The sequence below is a fragment of the Nelumbo nucifera genome, chromosome 1, assembly GCF_055504915.1.
Source record: "Nelumbo nucifera cultivar China Antique chromosome 1, China Antique-T2T, whole genome shotgun sequence".
Taxonomy (NCBI): Eukaryota; Viridiplantae; Streptophyta; class Magnoliopsida; order Proteales; family Nelumbonaceae; genus Nelumbo; species Nelumbo nucifera.
In genome coordinates, this window is record NC_142649.1 from 13,502,913 (window position 1) to 13,524,984 (window position 22,072).

A 22,072-nucleotide genomic window follows, 5' to 3' on the forward strand; every position below is an offset into this window, starting at 1 on the left:
TAAAAAAATAGTCAATAATCAATATATAGTTTAGTCAAACTAGGCATGAATACACTTTTGTATTGGTGCATATCAAACTGTATCCATTGATACGGATGAGGGGTGATTTGTCACGACCTAATAAGTAAAGGTCACGTGGACACGATATGCCCGAAGGGTGATAATTCAGCAAAAGGGGCCTAGTCAGCAGTTTTCAGAGCTCGGGTGTTTGGTCACCTCAGCACAAAGCCACCTCGGCATAGAGGCACCTCGGTACTTAATCCAGTTCAGGGCTCAAGAATCGAAGTGACACGAAATTGACTCCAGAAGCTTTCCAGCAGACTCCGAACCTCACAAGATCATGCCACGTAACGGCTGGCCTTATATCCTCTCCCCGCTCGGATCGGGCAAAGACGATAGACTTCATTAACTGTTCCAAGAAAATGTAAAACAGATGTTAGCACTGAATCATATAATGTCATTCTTCATTCTTTCACATGTCTGTAAAAACTAGGATTTCATCCCATTAGGCTGCATTTGTTTTGATAGAAAAATGTGAGTTAAGAAATTTTGTAAATTTGTTAAGACCCCAACTTTCCTTTTATCCTTATTTTTCTATCAAAACAACAAAGCATTGGCCACCCCAGTCCTGCCCTCCCAGTCCCACTACTCTAAGGCTGTAATTCATTTTTCTCGGGCATAGCACATGTTTTTCTTTTCGCAACAATTTAAATGCTCTCCTCTGTAGTCGGTGGGAGTGGTAGTGGGACTTGAATCCACATCTCTTCTAAGATAAACCTATTTGCCTACCACTCAATTTACATAATAAACAATTCATCTAAATTTCATAGTTTCAAAAGTGCGTCATATCCACATCTGATACAATATCCAATATACCAATGTGATCCATGGTTGAGACTGGTTTTGGTTATTTGGAAGAGGACCTGAACCAACTGAATTAGAAGGTATACTTTGTAAGAACTAAATATATACCGTGTTTGGAACACAGGCTTTATTTCAACATTTCTCCCATTATGTAAATTCGTACGCATAGGGATTTGCAAAAGTAGACTTCGATTTATATATATGCCTACCATTGGGAGAAATTTCATTTTAACACTTCCCCCGACCGGTAGACATTTATTCCCTATTTTGCTGATGTGGCACCTAAGTATCAATAAACAGGTTCATAATTGTTTTTTTTCGGTTTTCCAAACAAATCAAGTACAATACGTTTAGTCAATACACATCCACGATTCCAAACACATACCCTTGGCCAGTACCTATTTTTTCATGACATGCTTGTAATATCATTATAATATTATGTCCAAATGTGGACGAGGTTAGACCGTTAGAGTAATAAAACTAAAGCCTCCTTTGGTTAAAGGACTAAAAAGAGAGAATGAATTGAAATTAAAACCATTTTTATTTGATGCATCAATGCCTGAACACTTGGAATTCCAGATACTCTTCCCTTTCATCCAGACTGAAATAGCTCGTAACATCAAATTATCAATATGCATTTAAAGTTGAAGAGTACTCCTAAAACACGTTTTTGAAATCAAAATGCTGTCATAGCCATCAATGATGACTGACACAGCAATTCTTTTATAAGAACAAAGTCAAGCATATTGATGAATACCCCCTTAATTTGGTGGCCTGTACTGTAGACTGTAAACACACCATGACCTGTTAGGTGCCACATTTCGCTTGAGATCTAGGATGACATGAATGACATTTTCTTTTCTTATCATTAACAAGAAATGAATGACAATCAAATACACCAAAAGGAAATCAAAGTTACTAACACATTTGGATAAAATGAGAGCCGGTTGAATGACACTTCATTTCTTAAAAATGACAATGAATTTCCTTCTCATCACATGCTCCTCTAAGCTCCGAAGGTGAATGAATCAGCGGTACGATGTTGTTCGGTTCATTTCTACCTGGGCTGCTTTTATCCATCGAGAGAGCAAACAAGGGGATGTAATGGCGATGCCTTGGGCAGAAATAGACTAAACTTCTAAAGCACTGCAAATAGAATCATCACTCTCCAAAGAGACAGAAAGTTGTTCACCCATCAATAGTAATGGTCTTCAAAGAACATTAGGTAAGCCCACGATCACATCAATCATGGCGAGAGCAGCACATGGGTCATTTTTTGCCTCAATTCTTTGTTTAACGAAGGCATTTAGTTGGATCTGCAAACATCACCACGACAAAGTGGACATACCCTACAGCCCAGACGGAATATACGGGTAAGTATTTGTAAGCATAAAATTAGAAAATACAAATAAAATAGAAAAAAAAAACTACTTTTAAAACAGAGGTCAGAATTCAATAGAATCCTCCATCAGTTGAGTTTGGAATAACCCTCCAGAATTGTACAATAGAACAGGCAATTAGGAGTTGGTATGGTTGGCAACAAAATCATGACAAAGAAATTCCTTAGCCAACCTTGCTACCGAGTTGTGCAAACACTCGAGGAAAACTCAACAACGTTCATATTCTAATTGGTAGACCATAAATTGACCAACGTGCCCCAGTCTTGAAGCAACAAAGAATTGAGGTGCTCCTCAAATACATACCAACTTTTGTACAGATTCCCCCCCCCCTCCCCACTAAAGTTAATACTTCAAAGCAATAAAGATATTTGAGGTGCTCCTCAAATACAGCATGCATGTTCTACATGCTAAACAATCATTTCCAACTCTATTACCCTTGAAAATTCCTGTTGAAGACCTCTACTACAGAGGAGATGAAAGATCTCCTTCTAAGAGTCTAAAACCTCTACAACTACCAAAGTAACCAGCTGACAACCCATTGTACAGCATCATTGACTTTTTTTATGCTAATACAATATATTTAACTTTTCTCAAAAAAAAAAAACTTAATCAAATTAATGGTAGATAAATTCCAAGTTCCAATCTAGCCTGTACCTGTGAATCTCCTTCAGCCACTTGTCTATGCATGTCTGATGAAATTCATGATGGCAAGGTAATATTCGCATGCTATCCCCTTCCTCATACTCCACAAGGCATATATAACATCTGTGAATCAAAGGATATATAAAAGATAAGTACAATGGCAAAGTATTATAGTATTTATTTAAGAGGGAATTACGTGTCATGAAGGATATTTTGACACAAGAAATATCTACAGACATTTTCACAGATAATAGGGTCAGCTAACAAGTAAAAAACGATAGAGCCCTTATAACTAATTAAACTATATAAATAAATAAATGGCTACTAAAGCTAAGCTTCTCCAGTAACTGCAGTACAATGATCCAAGTTTTTTTATGCATTTAGAAGTTACCCCAAACATGAACATAAAGTTCTCCTTTGAGGGCCTTCAAGGTCTTCACATACACTTGGAATGACAACACATATTTAACATTTTCTTAATTTCTCAAAGTATTGATTTCCCTTAGTATGCCTACAATTCCTCTCTCCTTGACAGCTCTCCAAAGGTTTGTAGGATTGCAAACTTCAAGGGAGGAAGATCCAAACAACTAGAAACACTTTCTGCAGCTCTTAGTGAACTCATTGAGAAGTGCTGAAGATTGGTGCATATCATGGTTTGAAGGTGGGTGCTTTGGAATACAAGTGCATCATTTGCTCATGATTGATTATTGAGATGCAAACTTTCAAAAGACAAAGACTTTCTAAATAACCTCAGGCTCATGAAAGCGCATTTTTTGGTAATGGGTTAACCTTGCTAACAAAATAGGCATGTTGAGGATGTTGAGGGTGGAGGGGGGAGTAGGAGTTCAATAAGGCATGGTTAATTACAGTCCCATCACAAAATGTGTTCTTAAAAAATTTATGAAGCACTCAGTGGCTATATAAAGTATTTCTGTGAAGAATAGTATTCTAGAAAGCTCTGTAAGTTGGCATTATCACTACAGGTATCTCACAATGAGAATGCAAATCATTCAGATCAGAATTGCTCAGTTAGGTGAAGTGAAAGAAATCGATGACACTCATAATTTTTTTTTTATCAATAACAGAAACTTTATTAAGAATTATGAAGCTTTAGGTACAAAAAAGGGGGAGATAAAGAGTCTTATCTCCCCATCAGAAAATTACAATGAAAGAAGATTAAAAAATAGCCTCCCTATTCACCCCTTGCTTGGCCAACCCATCTGCAAAAGAATTAGCAGTCCTTTTCACCCAGCTGTATTGTATCTCGATGCCTCTACATAGCCATAAGAATTTTTTCTTTTCATTATTGTAACTCCACAAGCCACTGTCCTCTTTCTTCAACCAGCTAATCACCACCTTTGAATCACCTTCCAAAATCAGCCTGATATTTAGTTCCCTTGCTCTTTGAACCCCTTCCAAAGCTGCAAGGATCTCAGCCCTAATAGAGTCTCCTTCTCCAATAGGGCCTGAGAACAGAGCAATAACAATCCCTTCCTCATTCCTGAAAACTCCCCCGATCCCAGAGGGCCCTGGATTCCTTATGCTACCGCCATCAAAATTCACTTTTATAAATCCGGAGGGAGGAGGGGACCACAAGGGACTAAGAGTCCTCTTACACAGAGTCGAGGTTGCTATCTCTTTCCAGTTTCTTAACAGGTCAGCAATAGGAAAGTCTGAGAACAGTTCCATAGTTTTTAGCCAGTGGGCAGCCTTCAAAGTATTAGGTCTAATAGTTCTTCCAAGGATCTTTCCTTTTCTGAAAATATTCGAGAGATTCTTTCTTCCCATAGTGACCAACACACGGCTGCCCTAATACTCCTCCACATCATCTTCCCTCACATCTTAGGCCATTTGAAAAACGAAGGGGAGAACAAACCTTGGACACTCTCAAGAGGGTTCCAAGTACACTCAAAGCGAGAAAGTACCCACTTCCAAACAGTTTTAGTAACCTTACAAGAGACCAAAAAGTGGTAACCGGATTCCCCATCATCTTTACAGACAGAGCATCTATTAGGAAATAAACAAGAATTGGGTATCTTTTTTTGAAGTAGATCATTTGTATTTATTCTTTCCAGGAAAATTTCCCAACAAAAAAACCCAACCCGAGGAGGAATGGGCTTGCTCCAAAATTCCTTAATCGGAAAGGACACACCAGAAGGGACAGATGACAGAGTTAAGGTTTCAAAAAACGAAGCACAAGAGAAAGTTCCTGAAGTAGAAGGGATCCAAATTCTGGTGTCTTCCCTATTAGGATCAAGGAAGATATTCTCAAGGATGGCTAATAAAGGTAAGAGGCTGTCAAAGTCTACATCCCTAATTGCCCTTCGCAGGCCGAGGTTCCACCTAAAACCAGAAGTGGAGTCTGAAGGAACTAAAAAAGAAGAGATAGGTTCATTTTTCAAATCTGACAGAGCATACAAGGAAGGAAACTGGTCCTTCAGAGGTGAAACCCCAACCCAAAGATGTTCCCAAAATTTTATTCGATTGCCAAAGTTAACATCGTACCTGATCCAAGGGGAGAAAACTGGAAGCAAATCATGGATGGATTTCCACGGAGAAGCAGTTGTAGCCCTTGCCACAATTCCAGAATCCCAGCCGTTGTCTTCCAGCCCATGTATGCTAGCCACTATCTTTGTCCACAATTTTTCCTTTTCCACTGTGAACCTCCACAACCATTTTCCCAACAACGCCATATTCCTTTTCTTGATGTTTCCAATCCTAAGACCTAGTTTTTTACATCTAATTACCACCTCCCATCTCACCCTATGATCTCTCTTCTCCTCTCCCAGCTCCCACAGAAAATTCCTCATTAATTTTTCCAATAAGTTGGAGACCTTGGTGGGGATCTTAAACACTGACAAATAATACACAGGTAAGTTAGCTAGGGTTGACCTAATCAGAGTGACTCTCCCTCCTAAGGAAAGATAATTTCTCTTCCAGGACGCAAGCCTCTTCTCAAATCTCTCCACTACCGGAGTCCAAAAGCTTTCATTCTTAGGGTTATCTCCTAAAGGGAGGCCCAAGTACATCAAAGGCCATTCTGAGATTGCACAACCTAACACACCTGCATAACTCCTCAACTCCCCCTCCTCCACATTCACCCCCATCACACAACTCTTATCAAAGTTCACCTTGAGGTTAGACATCTACTCAAAAAGTTGTATTGCTAATTTTAAATTCCGGATCCAGCTTATATTCCCACCCTCACAAAACAAAATTGTGTCATCTGCAAACTGGAGATGTGTCAGTGGTACCTCCTCCCTGCCAACTCTCCACCCTTTTATCAAATTCCTCGAGTCTGCTCTATGGATCAATCTCCCAAGTACATCAGCCATCAGGGTAAAAAGAAAGGGGGAGAATGGGTCTCCTTGTCTTATACCTCTTAAAGCAAGAAAAAAGTCAATCACCATTCCATTCACCAATATAGAATAGTGACAAGTCCTAATACAGCCCTAAATCCATTTACACCACCACCTATCTCCAAAGCCATAGCTTCTCAACACCTCTGCTAAAAAAGACCAATCCACTAAGTCATAAGCCTTCTCTAAGTCCAATTTGCATACCACTCCCTTCTTCTTAGATTTGAAATGAATTACTAAGGCCTCTGCTATTTTTATCGAGTTCAACAAGACTACTCCTTCTACTTACAATTTTGATATGAGATTTTTTTTTCTCCTCCCATTTGCCATTGAATGGAAAAATCTAGTGTTTCTTTCTCCCTCCTTTAGCCACTTACACCTAGATTTTTGCCTCCAACTTACTTCCTCCTTAATCAGAATATCCTCCATCTGCCTTCTCAACTCCCATCTCATTTTCCTGTCTTCCTCTCCAAAGGATCCCCTCTCTTCCTTCATATCCAAATCCTCAATCTGCTCTAGCAGGACTTGTTTCCTTTCCTCTAATCTCCCAAACTCCAACCTATTCCACTCCTTTAATTGTGATTTTAGAAATTGAAGTTTCTTGTGGAACCTCATTCCCTCTCACTCTACTACCGGATTAGATTGCTCCCACCACTCCCTGATCTTTTCACTGAATCCCGGATAGGTTAACCACATATTTTCAAACCTGAATGGAGTGGGTCCATCACCTCTCAATTCCTCCTTACACATCACTATAGGCCAATGGTCTGAAGTAATTCTTGGGAGTGCCCTAGATACTAGGTTACCCCAATGTTCCTCCCAGTCTGTTGAGAACAAGAATTTGTCCAGCTTGGAGCATACTGACCCCGACTGAAGGTTGGACCAAGTGAAGTTATTATTTAGGAGTGGAATTTCTTTAAGCTCAAAAGTATCCACAAAATGGTTGAACTTTCTCATACTAGTTGTCACTCTCTGTCTGGGGTTGTTGGTTTCCTCTATAAACCGCACTACATTAAAATCCCCTCCCACACACCATGGTCCCTCCCAGAGGCCCCTAACATCACTCAATTCCTCCCACAATTTCTTCTTCTACCTGTAGTCATTGGGGCCATAAACGTTTGTTAGTACCCATTTGTACTCGTCTTCCACCTGTCTGAACTTCAGGGAAACAGAGTAATCACCTATTAGCTCCTCCAAGCCAATTAGTATATCTTCTTTCCACAGTGTTACAATCCCGCTTGAGGATCCCCAAGATGAAGCGGCCACCCACTTGATTCCCCTATCTCTCCACACGCTCCTTGCCCATCAGCAATCAAAATCCATTCTTTTAGACTCCTGGATCATTACCACATACGGGTTAAACTTCTTAATCACCTCTTTAATTGTTGCTCTCTTCCTAACACTGCCCAAGCCCCTCACATTCCAACTTAGAATTCTCATTTTAACTTCTCAAGCTCAACCCCAATTCCTCCACCCTCTACTTAACCCCTTTCCTTCTATCCCCTCTCACCTCAAACTTCTTGTCCCCCTCAAACTTCTTAGCTCAACCCCAATTCCTCCACACTCATAATTTGACATGATTCCAAAAAGACTTGAAGCTCCACGATTTATTATCCATGGAAAATGGATGAGATCATATTGTAGAGTATCTGCAGAATTTTACTAGATTTAACAATGTAGCTGCTAAGGCATTAATAAAATGCAAGTCAATGGTAGCTTGATCATTAGGCCATGTTCGGGGATACAACAGATAGAGCACAAATGTTGTGTCTGTGGATACAACAGATTTGTACTCATGGGTACAATCAGATTTAAAGGGATGACTCCAATAGACAATGATGTAATAAGGGTAGGATTTTCTTCATTAGGTGTTTGTATAAGATTAGACCTTACAGTGGATACCCACCTTGGGTTTCATGCAGGGCATAAAAGTTAAATCTAAATACCATATATCATATGGTTAATACTAACTTGCACTAGCTCTTACACTAGTACCTATAATGGTTATGTTTAGCTGGAATGAGATAATAAGCTCTTAACTGACATATCTCAAATCTGGCAGAATAATCCACCATGATGGTCATTCATTGGGGCTCAATTAATCGGCCTATGTATCTGGCAAACAAACACATGAAAGTAAGACCAAATGCTGAATCTATTATTTTCCTTACAAACCCTACAAGAAAAAGAAATAAATGGAGCCATATTAGCAAGAAAACAGCACATGGATTTGGAGAAGAATGCTTACAAGAATCACAATGCTTCTCTTTTTCAAATTGGTAGAAGAGTTAATTACTTTCAAATTTTAAATCTCACTGGTTTCTACTTCTATTCAAAGGAATTGGAAAGGTTGAACAATGTATTTCTTTTATTTCTAAACCTGGAGCTGCAATGGAATAGAAATTGGATTTGTATTAGTTAATGGTGTATGAATAACAAAGAACAAAGGATGTACAGTAGTTATTGTTTTCACTGAGAAATGAATGTGGCAGTTTAATAATATATATTTTTTGCTTAATTTTCTGTTACTAATTCCTTTAACTTGACACTCGAGTGTAGCACATGCAACAATGCACAAGTACATGGAAAAAGTATCGGGGAGGGGGAAACGATCTGTTTGGATGGATAATTGTCATTTTAATAATAAAAATAAAATTTTAATTAAAACAAAAGAGGAGAAAGGAAATACTACTATACTAGGGCTGTTCTTAAGGTTTAAAATGTCGATGTCGACGGAAATGTCACTGACCAAAATATAGGACATATGTCGGAAATGTCGAGGGGAAATATTGTAAAAATTAGAGACATTGTGGAAATATTCGGAAATATGTGGAAATATGCAAAGATATTTTGTAAAATGATAAAAGAAGCATTAATACATATTTCTAGACTATTATCTTATTCCCAACCATTATATAAAGCTAAGAAACTAAGATCAATAACAAATTAGTAAATGACAATTTACTAATTTATTATGCATTTTGATGTTTTTACAAGGTTATCTGATATTTTCTTTTCTTATTTTTAATTCTGATTTATTATAAATTCTAATATATTTATTTCACACTAGTAAATAGAAATACATTTATTCTGATTTTTTAAATATTAAAGTTATAATACATTATGTTTTATTATAAATTTAATAAACTGATTCTCCTTTTTGTAGTATTAAGATTATGATAAATTCTGATTTCTTATAAAACTTAATGAATTTATTATGATTTTTAATACTAAATTTATAATAAATTATGATTTAGTATAAAATTTATTAAATTTATTCTGATTTTTAATATTAAATGTAGAATATGGTTTATTATAAACTTTAATAAACATTTTCTGATTTTAATAAATATTTTAAAAATACTAACTAGTTAATATTTTATTACTTGAAAAATATGTTATGTTTTATATTATAAAGTAATTAATTTATTCTTTCTTTTTATAAATATTTTATTTGAAATTTTAAATAGAAATTATTAATGGAATAATCTATATTAATATACTGCATTATATTAATATAATATACTAATATATTATATTTTTAATGTACATTAGTCGACATCCTGTCGACATAATAGGAAAAACTGTATTTTTTTGGTTATTTGGACTAATTTGGTCGACATTTCCGAAATATAGGAAATGTCGACCGACATAATGTAATTTTTATATTACCATCCACTTTCATGCCGGTGAGCTTCGACATCGACATATGTCGGGTGACATTAGCGACATTTGGAACCATGCATAAAACCGACCAACCCGACCTAACTCGATCTGAGTTGGTCGGTTTTCAACTATTTTCCGGTTTGCTTTGGCCTAGAGGTTGGATCAGTTTCGGTTTAATCATGTGGAAACCGACCAGAACCAACCCAACACGGCCCTTCTATAGATATATTAATATTTTATATTTTAAATTTAAACTTTTAATATGAGAAAGTGGGAAAATTCCCTTATTTCTTGGTTTTGAAATATTTTATATTTTATATTTTATATTTAAATTTTTTAAAATATAATTTTCTAATAATACCATTGCAATTATTAATTAACTTTATTGTTTTAAATTTTTTATCCAATCAAAGCATGTTTCCTAGTTTAACAAATTAGTTCTAGGCTATTTTTTTAACTGACCAAACCGATAAACTGACCCAAAAAAATACGATCCAAGTGGTTGGTTTTGGGTTGGCCAATTCCCCAACCTGACCAGGTCAGTTCGGTTGGCCAAACAGCCTGCAATTGAACCAACCTGACCCATGAACACAAAACACCCGTAGGAAATACAAAGGACAGATGGCAAGATATCACCAGAAAACAGGAAGCAAAGATAGCCCCAAAGATACCCATACAACAACCATACCCTCATATAAAAAACAAAAAAAGCAGAGTAATACAATTTTGCACTATCCCAACCCCTTTCTCATACAATGGTGCACAATAACACCAATAGCACCATCAGATCATGACGTCTCCACCAATTAAACCCTACCTCAGAACCTCCTAACCACATGGCTTCAAAACTTATCATGAACACCCATCCTAGATCCATCCTAACTACACTTGTCCAATTTTCATCCCTCAAAGAACAACCAAGCTTCTTACCAATATTTCAAAACCAAGTCTTCTCTTATCATAACTAGACTACAATCACCAATATGGGTAATTGTCTTGTAGCTATCAAGAATTATCCAATTGCGAAAAGATCCATCATCCAATTTGTCAACTGGATTTTGAGGTTTTTTATGAAAATTGATAATCATGACTCATGTATTATAATCAACCACTACCCTTCACTAGATCTTTACTTATATTTGACCACCATATTAGTATTTTTGGGTTATTTAAAGACTTTGTTCATGTGTTCATCAGGCTTGGTGTTTTGTGCTTTTTATTCATGCAATTCTAATCTGAACTAGAAAATATTCCTAACTTCTAAAGAGAAAATAAGCTTTAAGAGAGAGGGGGGGTATGACCACATTCTATTGCATTCCTGTGTCACAGAGATCCAAAAATTCATATGGTGGATCTATGTAATGTTGAGAAAATGCACATGCATATCAAAGGAATTAAAATGCATGGCCATGAAGCCGCCATGGCTCCATTCAAGGTCTAGCAACATTAGTTGCACAAAAGAAGGAAAGAAGGGGGAATAGGCTAGTAGGAGTTGTAAAGAATCCTTTTAGAATGACTTACAGTTATGATATGTACAACTATGTTTTGGATCAGTAATATCACCATCATCATCTAAGCCTTGTTCCATCTATATGGGATTGGCTACATGAATTATGTTTCACCATTCTGTTCTAGGGTGCAACTCAGGTTGGCCTAAGTTAGCATTTTTACACTGCTTCAGGGTTTGGGCATTTGGGTCAAGCCCATTCAAATTTTGACAAAAGCCCAATCCAGGCCCACCCAAGTTGCACCCCTATTCCATACTACCCAGTGCTATATCCATTGTTGAATTATGGGCATTTACATCATTTCTTATTTCTTATTAAGTCATATTTCTTGGACTAACTTCTTTACTCACCCCTGTCCAAAAGGATGTGGGAGCCCTTGCCTATTTAACACAACTGGGTGCTCCTGTGGTGGATTGCTCTTGGAGACCATCCTAGCATACCATTGTCCACTTGACACTTGGGTTAAGATGTAGTACGTCACCTCTGGGGAATGCCCTAGAATGAACACATATAGACAAATCAGGACCCATGACCATGATAGTTTGGCAGAAGTTTTGGTGCCAGCTGCCAACCTAATGCAACCTTCCTCCTTTATCTGGGCTTGGGACCAGTGGTGTAAGACAAGCTCACATTGGTGGAGCCTTTGGATTAGTAACATGTATAACTAATTAAAGTGGAGGTATTCAGTTCATGGAACCAAGTAAATGGTGATATCATATGGCTAAAAAAATGTGCTAATTTGTTTAGAAAATGACAATGCATATTTTTTAACAAGACAATACAAAAGAGGTTGTTCTATTGATGGTTCATTTTCTGAATCTTCACTATTTACCTTCGATCATGTGGAGCTATATTGGTGTGTGAGACGCACCATATAACTGCCATGTCATGCTTGCATCAGTGAGCCACATTGTGTGGTTGAGAAAGCTATGAAAAGTTGTTCAATAAATGCCCATTTTGCTGGTTATGGAACCACGCATTTCTGCCAAACAGTTATTTCACTCATGGCATGTTCTAGAACCAGATGAAATGTGAATGCAGCCATGGATCAAATACACCCTAATAAAGTACAGAAAATAACCTTGAAGTATATTCTACTTGTTTAAATCTCTAACATGAAGCCTACAGATCAAGAATAATAAAATTAAAATACAAATAATGAGATAATACATTTAAAATTGATCCTAGTAGATTCATGATTTCATGGCAGTATAATTTGTTTTTTTGACAATGCGCTATTAGGTCTTAGGTTTGAAGGTGAGGGACACACACACACATACACAAGCTTGGTATTTTGGCAAAACTGAGGGAAAATACAACAATAATCTCTCCAAGCAGTCATAATTCCCTGCTTTCAGTAAATGATATATCAATTAATACATACTCTGTGAAATATAGTAAATTACATGCAAAACAATACACACACACACATACTTACTGTGCAGCCTCTTCATTCAAATGTTTTTGTGACTTCATGTATATCTTAACAGGTATGGATTCCACAACTTCCTTTGGCGCAGGAACAGATCCAATTGAAGATACAGAAGGTCGGGAGGACAAGACTACAGATTGCTGGTGAATTTCATCCAGAACCTAATTAAAATAGTTACAGAAGTATGAACTCATATCTAATAAGAAAAAGGAGTAAAAGAATTCCTACCAACAAAGAAAAAATAACATTACCTCAAATAATGCTTCTGCTAACATAACAATTCTTGAGATGCTAGCTCTGGCACTGTTGTCATCATCTGGATTGGTTGTCCGGCCATTTGTTCTGCACGAACAACGACCTGTTCGATGTTGACCAGCCAAAATACATGACCTCTCATGTCCAGATAAATTTTCAAAGCGACTACCTAACCGTTGAAGTGCACGGACCTGTACTTCAGGGAAATACAAATCATTCTCTTAAATGTGTTAGATCAACAAGCAAAGAAATGCACAAGAGGAAACTCTGCCATTAGGATGGGGCAACAACAATATAGGTGTATATATGGCCTATTCAGAACATGACAATTATGCTGAAAACCATGTAAAGGTAGTGCAAATTTTGAATCAGTTTCTGAGATGCTTTGCACTACAAATAAGTGTAAATGAGACAAACAGTACAAATTTTGTATCAGGTAGGAGTGCAAAACTGAACTAGCTGCAAAATTTGCATCTGGTTCAGATTTGCACTGAAAATAAGCAGAGCCTTAGACTGCATTTGGTAAGAGTGCAAATGTTGAATTGAAGTGTATTTGCTCTCCAGTTTAATTTTGCAGGCATTTGGTAAGAATACGTTTTTGTATTGAAAATGACAGCATATTTGTTTTTTCTGACATGTTTACACTTAAAATGGGAGAAAATTCTGCTTCTAAAAAGTGGAAGCAAACTTTGCACTCAAGGTTGGTCAATGTTAAAAAGGTAGATTTCAGTCTTCGAATTCATGTTTATACCCATTAAAAAAAAAAAAACGTCTACTCTTATGTATTTCTATTGTTTTTCTTTTGCTTAACAAAGGCTATGCATCGTATGGGTTCCTGCTGGTTTGCTTCTAAAAAAAATAAAAGCAAATTTTGCACTCAAAGTTGGTCAATGTAAAAAAGGTAGATTTCAGTCTTCAAATTCACGTCTGTACCCATCAAAACCGGATACCTTTCGCAAGAATACAAAAGTTATCAATGCAAAACTAAACCAAACTTTGCATTTTCATGAACCGTAAATATTTGCATTTGTACTCTTACCAAATGCAACCTTAATGTCAATGTCAAATAACCCACAGAAAATGTTCACTAACTTAATAAAATGAAAATAAACTCAAAAAAGTATTTCATTAGGTTATAAACAACCCTGGTAAATCTTACTCCAGCAAGGATTTTAAAACAAAACCCATTTACAAAAAAAAAAATAAAAAAAATAAATAGTACAGAACCAAGTCATAGTCAATTTATTTGCATTGCATGAATTGGGTAAATCATAAAATTTGAACTTGGCAGGCTTCAAAGATCTCCTAGGACAAAATAAATCTAACTAGGTCATCTTTAAGAACACAATCTATTGATTTTGCTATGTTTTTCAAAGACTACTAAAAAGGAAATAGATAGATTAGACAGTTTTTGGTTAAGAGATGTCCTAGGTGGACCAGTCAAATGGTGACATCCAGTCTCAGAATGTACACCATATGCACTGACAACCATTGGGCAACCATTAGTATGGCCTAGGAAAGACATAATTTGCGTTTGCTAACTGCAAATAAGTTTACAAACCTGTGATCTTATTCTTCTTCTCCTCTCAAGGAAATCTGTTCTATGCTCCAAAATATCATGATATCTGGTGTCTCTTGGTCGTGAGGGCTCCACCTCATTATTTATGGTTACAATGGAGCTTGATGTATTGGGAAGTGGATAATTGGATGAAGTTGTGGATGTTTCAGAATTCCCTTCGGAGGCTGATGTTCTAGTCACACCATTCCAGACCTGTCTCCCACTCCCCTGACTAGAATCTCGCACTCCTCTGTCTTCTTGCAAATGACCAAACAATCCATCAGAGAATGAGGATCTGCGAAGAACCCTGTCACGAAGCCTGCCAACACTTAGTGCTCGGCTAAACCGGACACTCCTTTCAACTGGTTCTCGATCCCCAATTCGTCTGTCAGTCTGTCTTGTTTCAGTGCCCTCTATCTCTGCACGGTTCCTCAGAGAACGCCCATTGACACCAACCCCAGTTCTTGTATTCTCATTATTCTCAACCACATCCCGGGCGGAAATAATGTCATCATCCTGCAAACAAATTGAACCAGAAGCCGAAGAGTTTAACTGTATAGCACCAGAGTCTTCATGCCGTGCTGCAGGTGGTCTATCAGCATTGCATGCAGGAAGCAAGTGACCCCCTTCATAAATTTCATTTCTGTTAACTGAATTATTGGTTGGACCAGTATGTACATGAAATCCTTCTTCACTGTTTGCAATTCTGAGACTTGTGGAGTAAAGAGGATAAGAGCTTGACGACCCCAAGCTGGCTGTTCTGTTTAACCTGAAGCTTATATTGCCAGGAATGAAGCGAAAGCGAGACCAGATGCGATTTGAAAGGTTCAAGGATCGACTTGAGGCAACTCGGTTAGAGCCGTTAACAGATCTAGAGGTACTCTCTTGACCCCATTCATCAAGTTCATTATCAGAGGAAATACAGGGCACCTCATTAGATGCTTGCCGTTGAGCCTTCACCTTCCCAGAGCAATCACGCCCCCGATTGGACTCCGTTCCAGTTTGGACTATACTTGGCCCATTGCTCAAACTCCCATGGTCTTTGTTCCGATCATCAGAGCTCTAAAAGCATGAGCTAAATTCAGCTATTTAGATGCAAAAATTCATGCTAAACGTATAAAAAAATCCACCAAAATCACTGACATCAGTGTAATAGGAACATGTAAGAAAACGAAAAGTGAAGATACGTTATGATAGCAGAACACCATTTTCAGTAGATATTCCAAATCTTTTCGTTCTTTGAAATACACACCAAGTAATTTTAACTTCGATCTCAGAATCCAGGTCTGGCTTCTGTTTGAAACTTGGAAAGAAACAAAAAACAAGAAAACATAAACGCTACAGAGAAATGGTTGTCCATCTAAAAATGAAAAAGTCCAACGAAAAAATAACTGAAGGATGCTGCACATTTCATCTAACACCTCCAGAAAAGTTGCATTTCCATAAAAATTTCCACAAACAAACAAGATTCTCAGCAAAACGTAAGTTATGATAGAAACAAGATCCATGACTCAGCTTCAAAGAAACTACAACGAAGTAGAAACGAAAATAGAAAAAGAATAAAAGAACTGAAACACTCACTCACCACTTGGTCATTGTCACAGTCGTAAGATCCAAACGATCGGCCGAGACACGAAGACTGGAAAACCCTAGCTCCCTTTGATCTCGTCCTCTGAACAGTCATTGACGACGACGGCAACGCCGACGTTGCAGCATCTTTACTACTACCCGATCCCATACCTCCCCCCCCCAATCTTCAAATTCTACTCAAAATGCACCTCTAATACACCAATTCCCATCACCAGAACCCTAACTTCAAAAAACCCAGAAAAAGAAAAAAAATCAAAATAACACCCAACTCAAGAACTAGGTTCCTAGAAAACCCATCAAGAGAAAATACCCGGCACGCGACACCAACAGAAACCAACAAAAAAGAAAAGCAAGGCTAAAATCAAACCATTGCTTGCAGAGAGGAAAACTAGTTACGCATGAAAAATAAAACAGAACATAGCGCGCCCTAATTGACGGAACCTGATCCAGATTTACAGGGGACATTTATCGATAAGGGATTCAAAGTTTCAAACTAAAGTAAGAGAGATAAAATGTAGCGCGGAGGAAGATGGAGAAACCAAAGATTTTATGATGGACGGTCGGATTTGACTTAAATTTTAGATTTAAAAAAAAATAAATTCTATTTGATCCAGTTCCCACGGTCAACGGAAAATCAGAAATCTTAAATCTAGAACTAGAATGAATTACTCCACTTTCGTCCGAGTGGCATTGCAGAGACTCTGGACAGATACATACAAGAACCTCTGAACCTGAGTACCAGCAGTCAGCGACTCAGCGGAGAATTTGTAAATCCTTCTCTTTTTTTTTTCCTTTTTTCACCCTTTTTATCGTAGTTAATTCATTAACGGTGGACCAATCATTTTATTTCACACCAGCCATAAATGTAAGCGAGAGATTGAATGATTATGAACCAACATATGGCCCACAAGGCCACAATCAAAATTCATTCACGTGTAGGAGTGACATCAGATTTGAATTTAATCTATAATCGTCTTATTTATATTTAAATTAACTAAATAAATTTCAAAAAAGTTTTAAAAAATTAATTATTTTTAAATTATATATATATATTAAATATTAAATTTATCGGTTGTAACTTTTATAAAATTATATATAATAATGAAATGCAAATTTCAATCTATTAATAATAATTTTATAAAATTAACTTTTATAAAACTTAAATTTTAATCCAATCTATTAATGAAATGCAAATTTCTAACATCGAAATTCAGGATAATCCAATCAGGTAAGTATTTTTATCGTTGACAGCCCTAATCACATGGGATGCGGCATCATCAAGCAGGTGGGCCATAGGCTCATAATTACATAAAACTACTTACTTGTGGGCTCAGGTTCGTTAATGGGGCCTGGGCTGATTAGAGTTCGGCTTCCATCAGGGCAAAGCCAATTCGAGCAGTTTTATTGTTATGTATTGAGAATATCTCCGTATTTATATTTTCAAAGTGACAGATTTGCCCTGATAGAAATCGATCTCGGCTGATCAATGATCCAGCCGGAATTTACCTGGTTTATTTGGTTGATAACCCATGTAGAGATTGAGCAGAATTGGGACCCACAATTAGGTATGCCAACAATCTAATCTGGGCATTCTTGGTATTGGTAGGACCCTCCTAAGTCCTAAGGTGGGCCAAGAAGCTAAGAACATGGGGCGGGCGGGTAATGGTAGTGGTAGGTGCCAAATCTTGAAGACCCCAGACTACATTCATTGGGCCTGTAATTTAGTCAAATTCTCAGCCTATGGCCCAGTGGTATAAACTCACCCAGTGGAGTGGTGCCAATGGGTATGAGGAACAAATTTCCATTTTTGGGTTAAGCAGAGGATTAAAGGTTAGGAGAAAATAAGTGTCAAAGCAAGTGTGTGTGGTACCAGTTTTTGTAGACTTCAATAAAGCTTTGGGCCCGAATTAACTAATTGCTGGTAAGTCTTTTTAAAGAAGAAATCAAAGCTACTCAGGAATCTCTCAGGAGGCAACATGGTTGGTGGGGACTAGAAGGCCCATGTGTTCCCCTATCCACCCTCCCATTCATGGGACAAGTTGCAGAGCTGAAACTCTTCCCACGTGTTAAAAGTAAGTCCTTTTTATGAGACATCTTTTTAGTTAAAAAAGTTGAAGCTTTGAACCATTAACATCACTTGGGGAAGCCAGAATCAGTGGTGGGATATAGAGCACCATGGGGCCATGGAATGAAGAACTGACCAGTTTGAAGGATTTCTCTATCAAAATGGGCCATCATCTCTCCATCAGGTAGCAGACAGATAGACAGTCTGTCTATAGAAGAAACCTCCATTGTTTAATCTTGGGCATTTCCATTGTTTGCATCCATTTGTCTCTATTTCCACCCACTTTTCCTTGAATCAAGAAAAACCCAGTAACTCCACTTGGTGCAGTAAATATTCCTTGGGGCTTGAACCTATTTTTGAACTTTGAATGTATTAGGAATTCTATAAAATGTTGTGCCAAAAGTTTTTTTCTTTTCCTTTTCCTTTTCCCACTAAGCCAATCTTTCATCATCTGATGGAATTCTAAAATCAAACTGGATTTTGGAATTCACATTCTAAGATTCAGCCCCACAAAATCCCATGAATCAAGGTTATTGGGATTCTGATACCCTGCCAAGGCCAATAATCTGGTTGTAGACAAATAATGGAATTGGGCTTGATGCCCTGTAAAAGATTATGGCATTTGCATGTAAAGAGGTGATTTGGACACTTTTCATTTTCTTTTTCTTTTTTTATAATGGAGCACATCATTAGTTAAAAGGATATATTAGTAATACTCAGATTGCTCTAAACCTTGTATAAGTTTTCCTATTTTTTTTTCCTTTTCTGATTTTTTCCTTCAAATCAAACACAGCCTTAAAGTTTTATGTGTAAATTGTAATAAGCAGTGTTCGGATCAAGGTGATGGAAATGAGATTGAATTCCACTCACGCCTCAATATTGTTGAATTGAAATGACCAATCTCCCTTGGGGGTTAAATGTGCAACTATGGAATTGAAGGCTTATATAGCCTTTGTGGTTTTCGGATTCAAGTTGAATCACTTTCCCAAACAAAACAACAGAATACCTTTGGTTACAATGATAAAATTTTAATATTTAAGGCATTTGAAATCAGTTGAAACTTCCCCTGCATTTCAAAAACAGGCATAGACATCCCTTGTCGGAAAATCTTCTCTAAAATACAAACGAAAATGTGCAATAACAAGAAAAACCCTCCCCATGAAATGAGAAAAGATATTTCTTAGGTGTCGAAAATTCCCTTATGCAATAGATCTTGAAATACCAATCCTTAGGGTGAGAGTAACTAATTGCAACCTATGTTCAAACATGAATAATATCAAAACTCTGAAGCATTGGTTTCTTTATAGCAATTTTTCCATTTGTAGAAATTGATGTTCAACCCTAGCTCTATATTGCTTTTTACTTTAGTTATTGTTTGGGATAAGTGTAAATATAAATATGTACAATGCAAATACAAGGTTTAGGAATACCATATATAACATATTTGAATTTGCACTCTTTTCAATTGAGTCTTAGGCTCAGTTTGGAAGGAATACAAACACAAATTTATAGAGTGCAGAACTTTGTATTTTATATTATTTTGTATGTATTTACACAATATAAATTTGTATTTGTACTTCCATACTGAGCTTTAAGCTCAGTTTAAAAAGCTCAATGCAAATGATATGAAAACTATTTTCTATCAAAGAGAGGAAACTATCAATTTCTACTGGGATTGAGGTTTAGGATAAAAAGCTTAGTCTAAAAGAATATTATTAAATTAGAAACTATAGACACTTCATCTTCCTTCTTCTTACTAATGTGTGTATACATTAACACTTGCAATGTTATAAAGTTTAAAGACCATTGATTTCTTTTCATGACAATATGAATAAATAAATAAATGGGACCCACTACCCTATAAAAAAATAAGGCCTAGATTGATCCACAGACACCTTATCAATGTCACCACTTCTTTTACACAAAATGGAGAGTAGGAGGCCTTTTATTAATATGAGAGAGAGTGAAAGAGAAGGGACCTGACCTCTAGTGGGGACTAAACTTTTTTGGGCCATGTGATTGTTCTAGTAGAGAGGGCAATTATAGTTGTTGGTAGCACCTAGCACATCAATTGACACTGGGATACACTTTGGAAAAAGGAGAGAGAGAGAGATAGAGCGCCCAATAAGAGTGTTTGAAATGCAAATTCGTCTACACTCGGTAAATGTCGGGATTTGGTAGAATGATTAGGATACATGTAACATATGGATATGTCAAGGAAACTCGTGCAAATACCTGGATAACATAACCCAAGTCTCAAATGACTATAAATAAAGTATAAATATATAAGAAATATATTGTATAAAATGCAAGAACATATTTATAAAGTTTACTTTTTAACTTTTCATAAATTATATATCTATTTAAAAATCAACATGTAGATACAATTCTCTCTATCTATTCAAGGGTTCAACTATGATATGGAAAATATATGATATCTGAAAATATTTTGACCAATCAATTGGGTAGCCAATCAAGTGTTATTCATTAAAATTCATGAGTGGGTTTTGATTGGTCAAAACTCTTCCCATACCATATCTTTTCTGCATCATAGATGTTCCCTTTATTCAAACATGCAATTTATTTACCTTAATATCTAAGCTATGCAAATTATTTTTCTTTATCAAATATATTTTTAAATTAACACATTATAAAACATGCACTCTTTTTTTTCTTTGGAGTGGACACTCATTTATCAACCAGTTGATATAATGGTTAATTTAAATTATGTATTTGTGACCATTGAATGCATGGCTAGAGCTGCTCAATTGTATAAAATGCCACATTAGAAAAGTGTCGTCCATGCGGAGTAAGAAAAATGAGTGAAAGAGGGGAGTTGTTGATCGAGTGGCAAACCACTAAAAATGGTGATGACACTAGAAACTAGTAGTAGATCTAATGGGTGCTCTCTCTCTCTCTCTCTCTCTCTCTGGTTTGTGATAATAAAATTGATAATTTATCCAAGGATTGAAATATTGATACACCTGATATAGGATGCATTGTATCGGTATCATCTGGCATGGGATACACTATGACTAGAAGTGCATCTTGCTAGTCGTGTGTATTGGGTCGATATGGATGTGTATCGATCCGTCATATTGTATCAATCGATAAATATCGATACAGACCGATATATAACAATACACTATGTTGCCACATGTGAGACATAAATGCGTATACGCATGCCTTTCTATTATAAAAAATAAACTTTGCAGTGATTCGAACTTGAGCTAATAACCATAACAATACTTAACGCAACAATACACCACGTTGCCACACGTATCCAACTTGCTTTTAAGCCACCAAGCTATTCGAAATCTTGTGTATCCAAGTTGTTTGATATAATTCCCGCATCCACTGATATGGATATGCTTTGGAAATGCATGGATATAGACGAAAAAATTCATAAATACATTAATAATATTAAATTTAAGGTCAAATAACCACAAACCAAGGTTTTTAAAACCGGCCTGCAAAACAAACTGGTCAAGGGTCCGGTTCTCGGGTCGAGCGGCCTGATCGTTCGAACCGAACAGTCGGCCCATTCTGACAAAAAAATAAAAAATGGTCAAAACCGTTCAAATAGTTAATCGCCCAGGTCAACGGTTTGCTGACCAAAATCTACGGTTTTTGGGAAAATCCGGTTTTGGGGAAAACAGAACCGATCACCTGACTAGTTCCCATTTTTCTGGTCCGATCGTCCAATCTGGTTTGGTTTTGAAAACCATGGTGC

General features: G+C 36.8%; 1 protein-coding gene across 3 annotated transcripts; it reads right to left on the minus strand.

Moving 5' to 3' along the window:
- Positions 1–1,531: 1,531 nt before the first annotated feature.
- Positions 1,532–17,029, minus strand: LOC104610322 (RING/U-box superfamily protein). 3 transcript variants are annotated; one of them, XR_016080921.1, is made up of 7 exons: positions 16,270–17,011; positions 14,688–15,746; positions 13,123–13,317; positions 12,878–13,032; positions 11,790–11,934; positions 2,919–3,029; positions 1,532–2,213 (listed from the first exon to the last, which is right to left on the minus strand). XR_016080921.1 is itself a non-coding variant. In XM_010276882.3 (6 exons), exons 1-6 carry the CDS (start codon positions 16,420–16,422, stop codon positions 2,171–2,173), a joined length of 1,716 nt encoding a protein of 571 aa, XP_010275184.1. In that variant the 5' UTR covers positions 16,423–17,029; the 3' UTR covers positions 1,532–2,170. The 3 variants fall into 3 exon arrangements, 2 of the variants coding, with proteins under 2 accessions (XP_010275184.1, XP_010275185.1); XM_010276882.3 differs by lacking the exon at positions 11,790–11,934 and having other exon boundaries at positions 16,270–17,029; XM_010276883.3 differs by lacking the exon at positions 11,790–11,934 and having other exon boundaries at positions 12,878–13,011.
- Between the last annotated feature and the right edge of the window lie 5,043 nt (positions 17,030–22,072).

Coding starts and splice junctions, on each gene's coding strand:
- LOC104610322 (XM_010276882.3), bottom strand. CDS start 16,422: ATGGGATCGGGTAGTAGTAAAGATGCTGCAACGTCGGCGTTGCCGTCG. Junction 13,318..14,687: donor GAAGAAGAATAAGATCACAG/GTTTGTAAACTT, acceptor CCTGAAGTACAG/GTCCGTGCACTTCAACGGTT. Junction 3,030..12,877: donor TTGAATGAAGAGGCTGCACA/GTAAGTATGTGT, acceptor TTTGATTCACAG/ATGTTATATATGCCTTGTGG.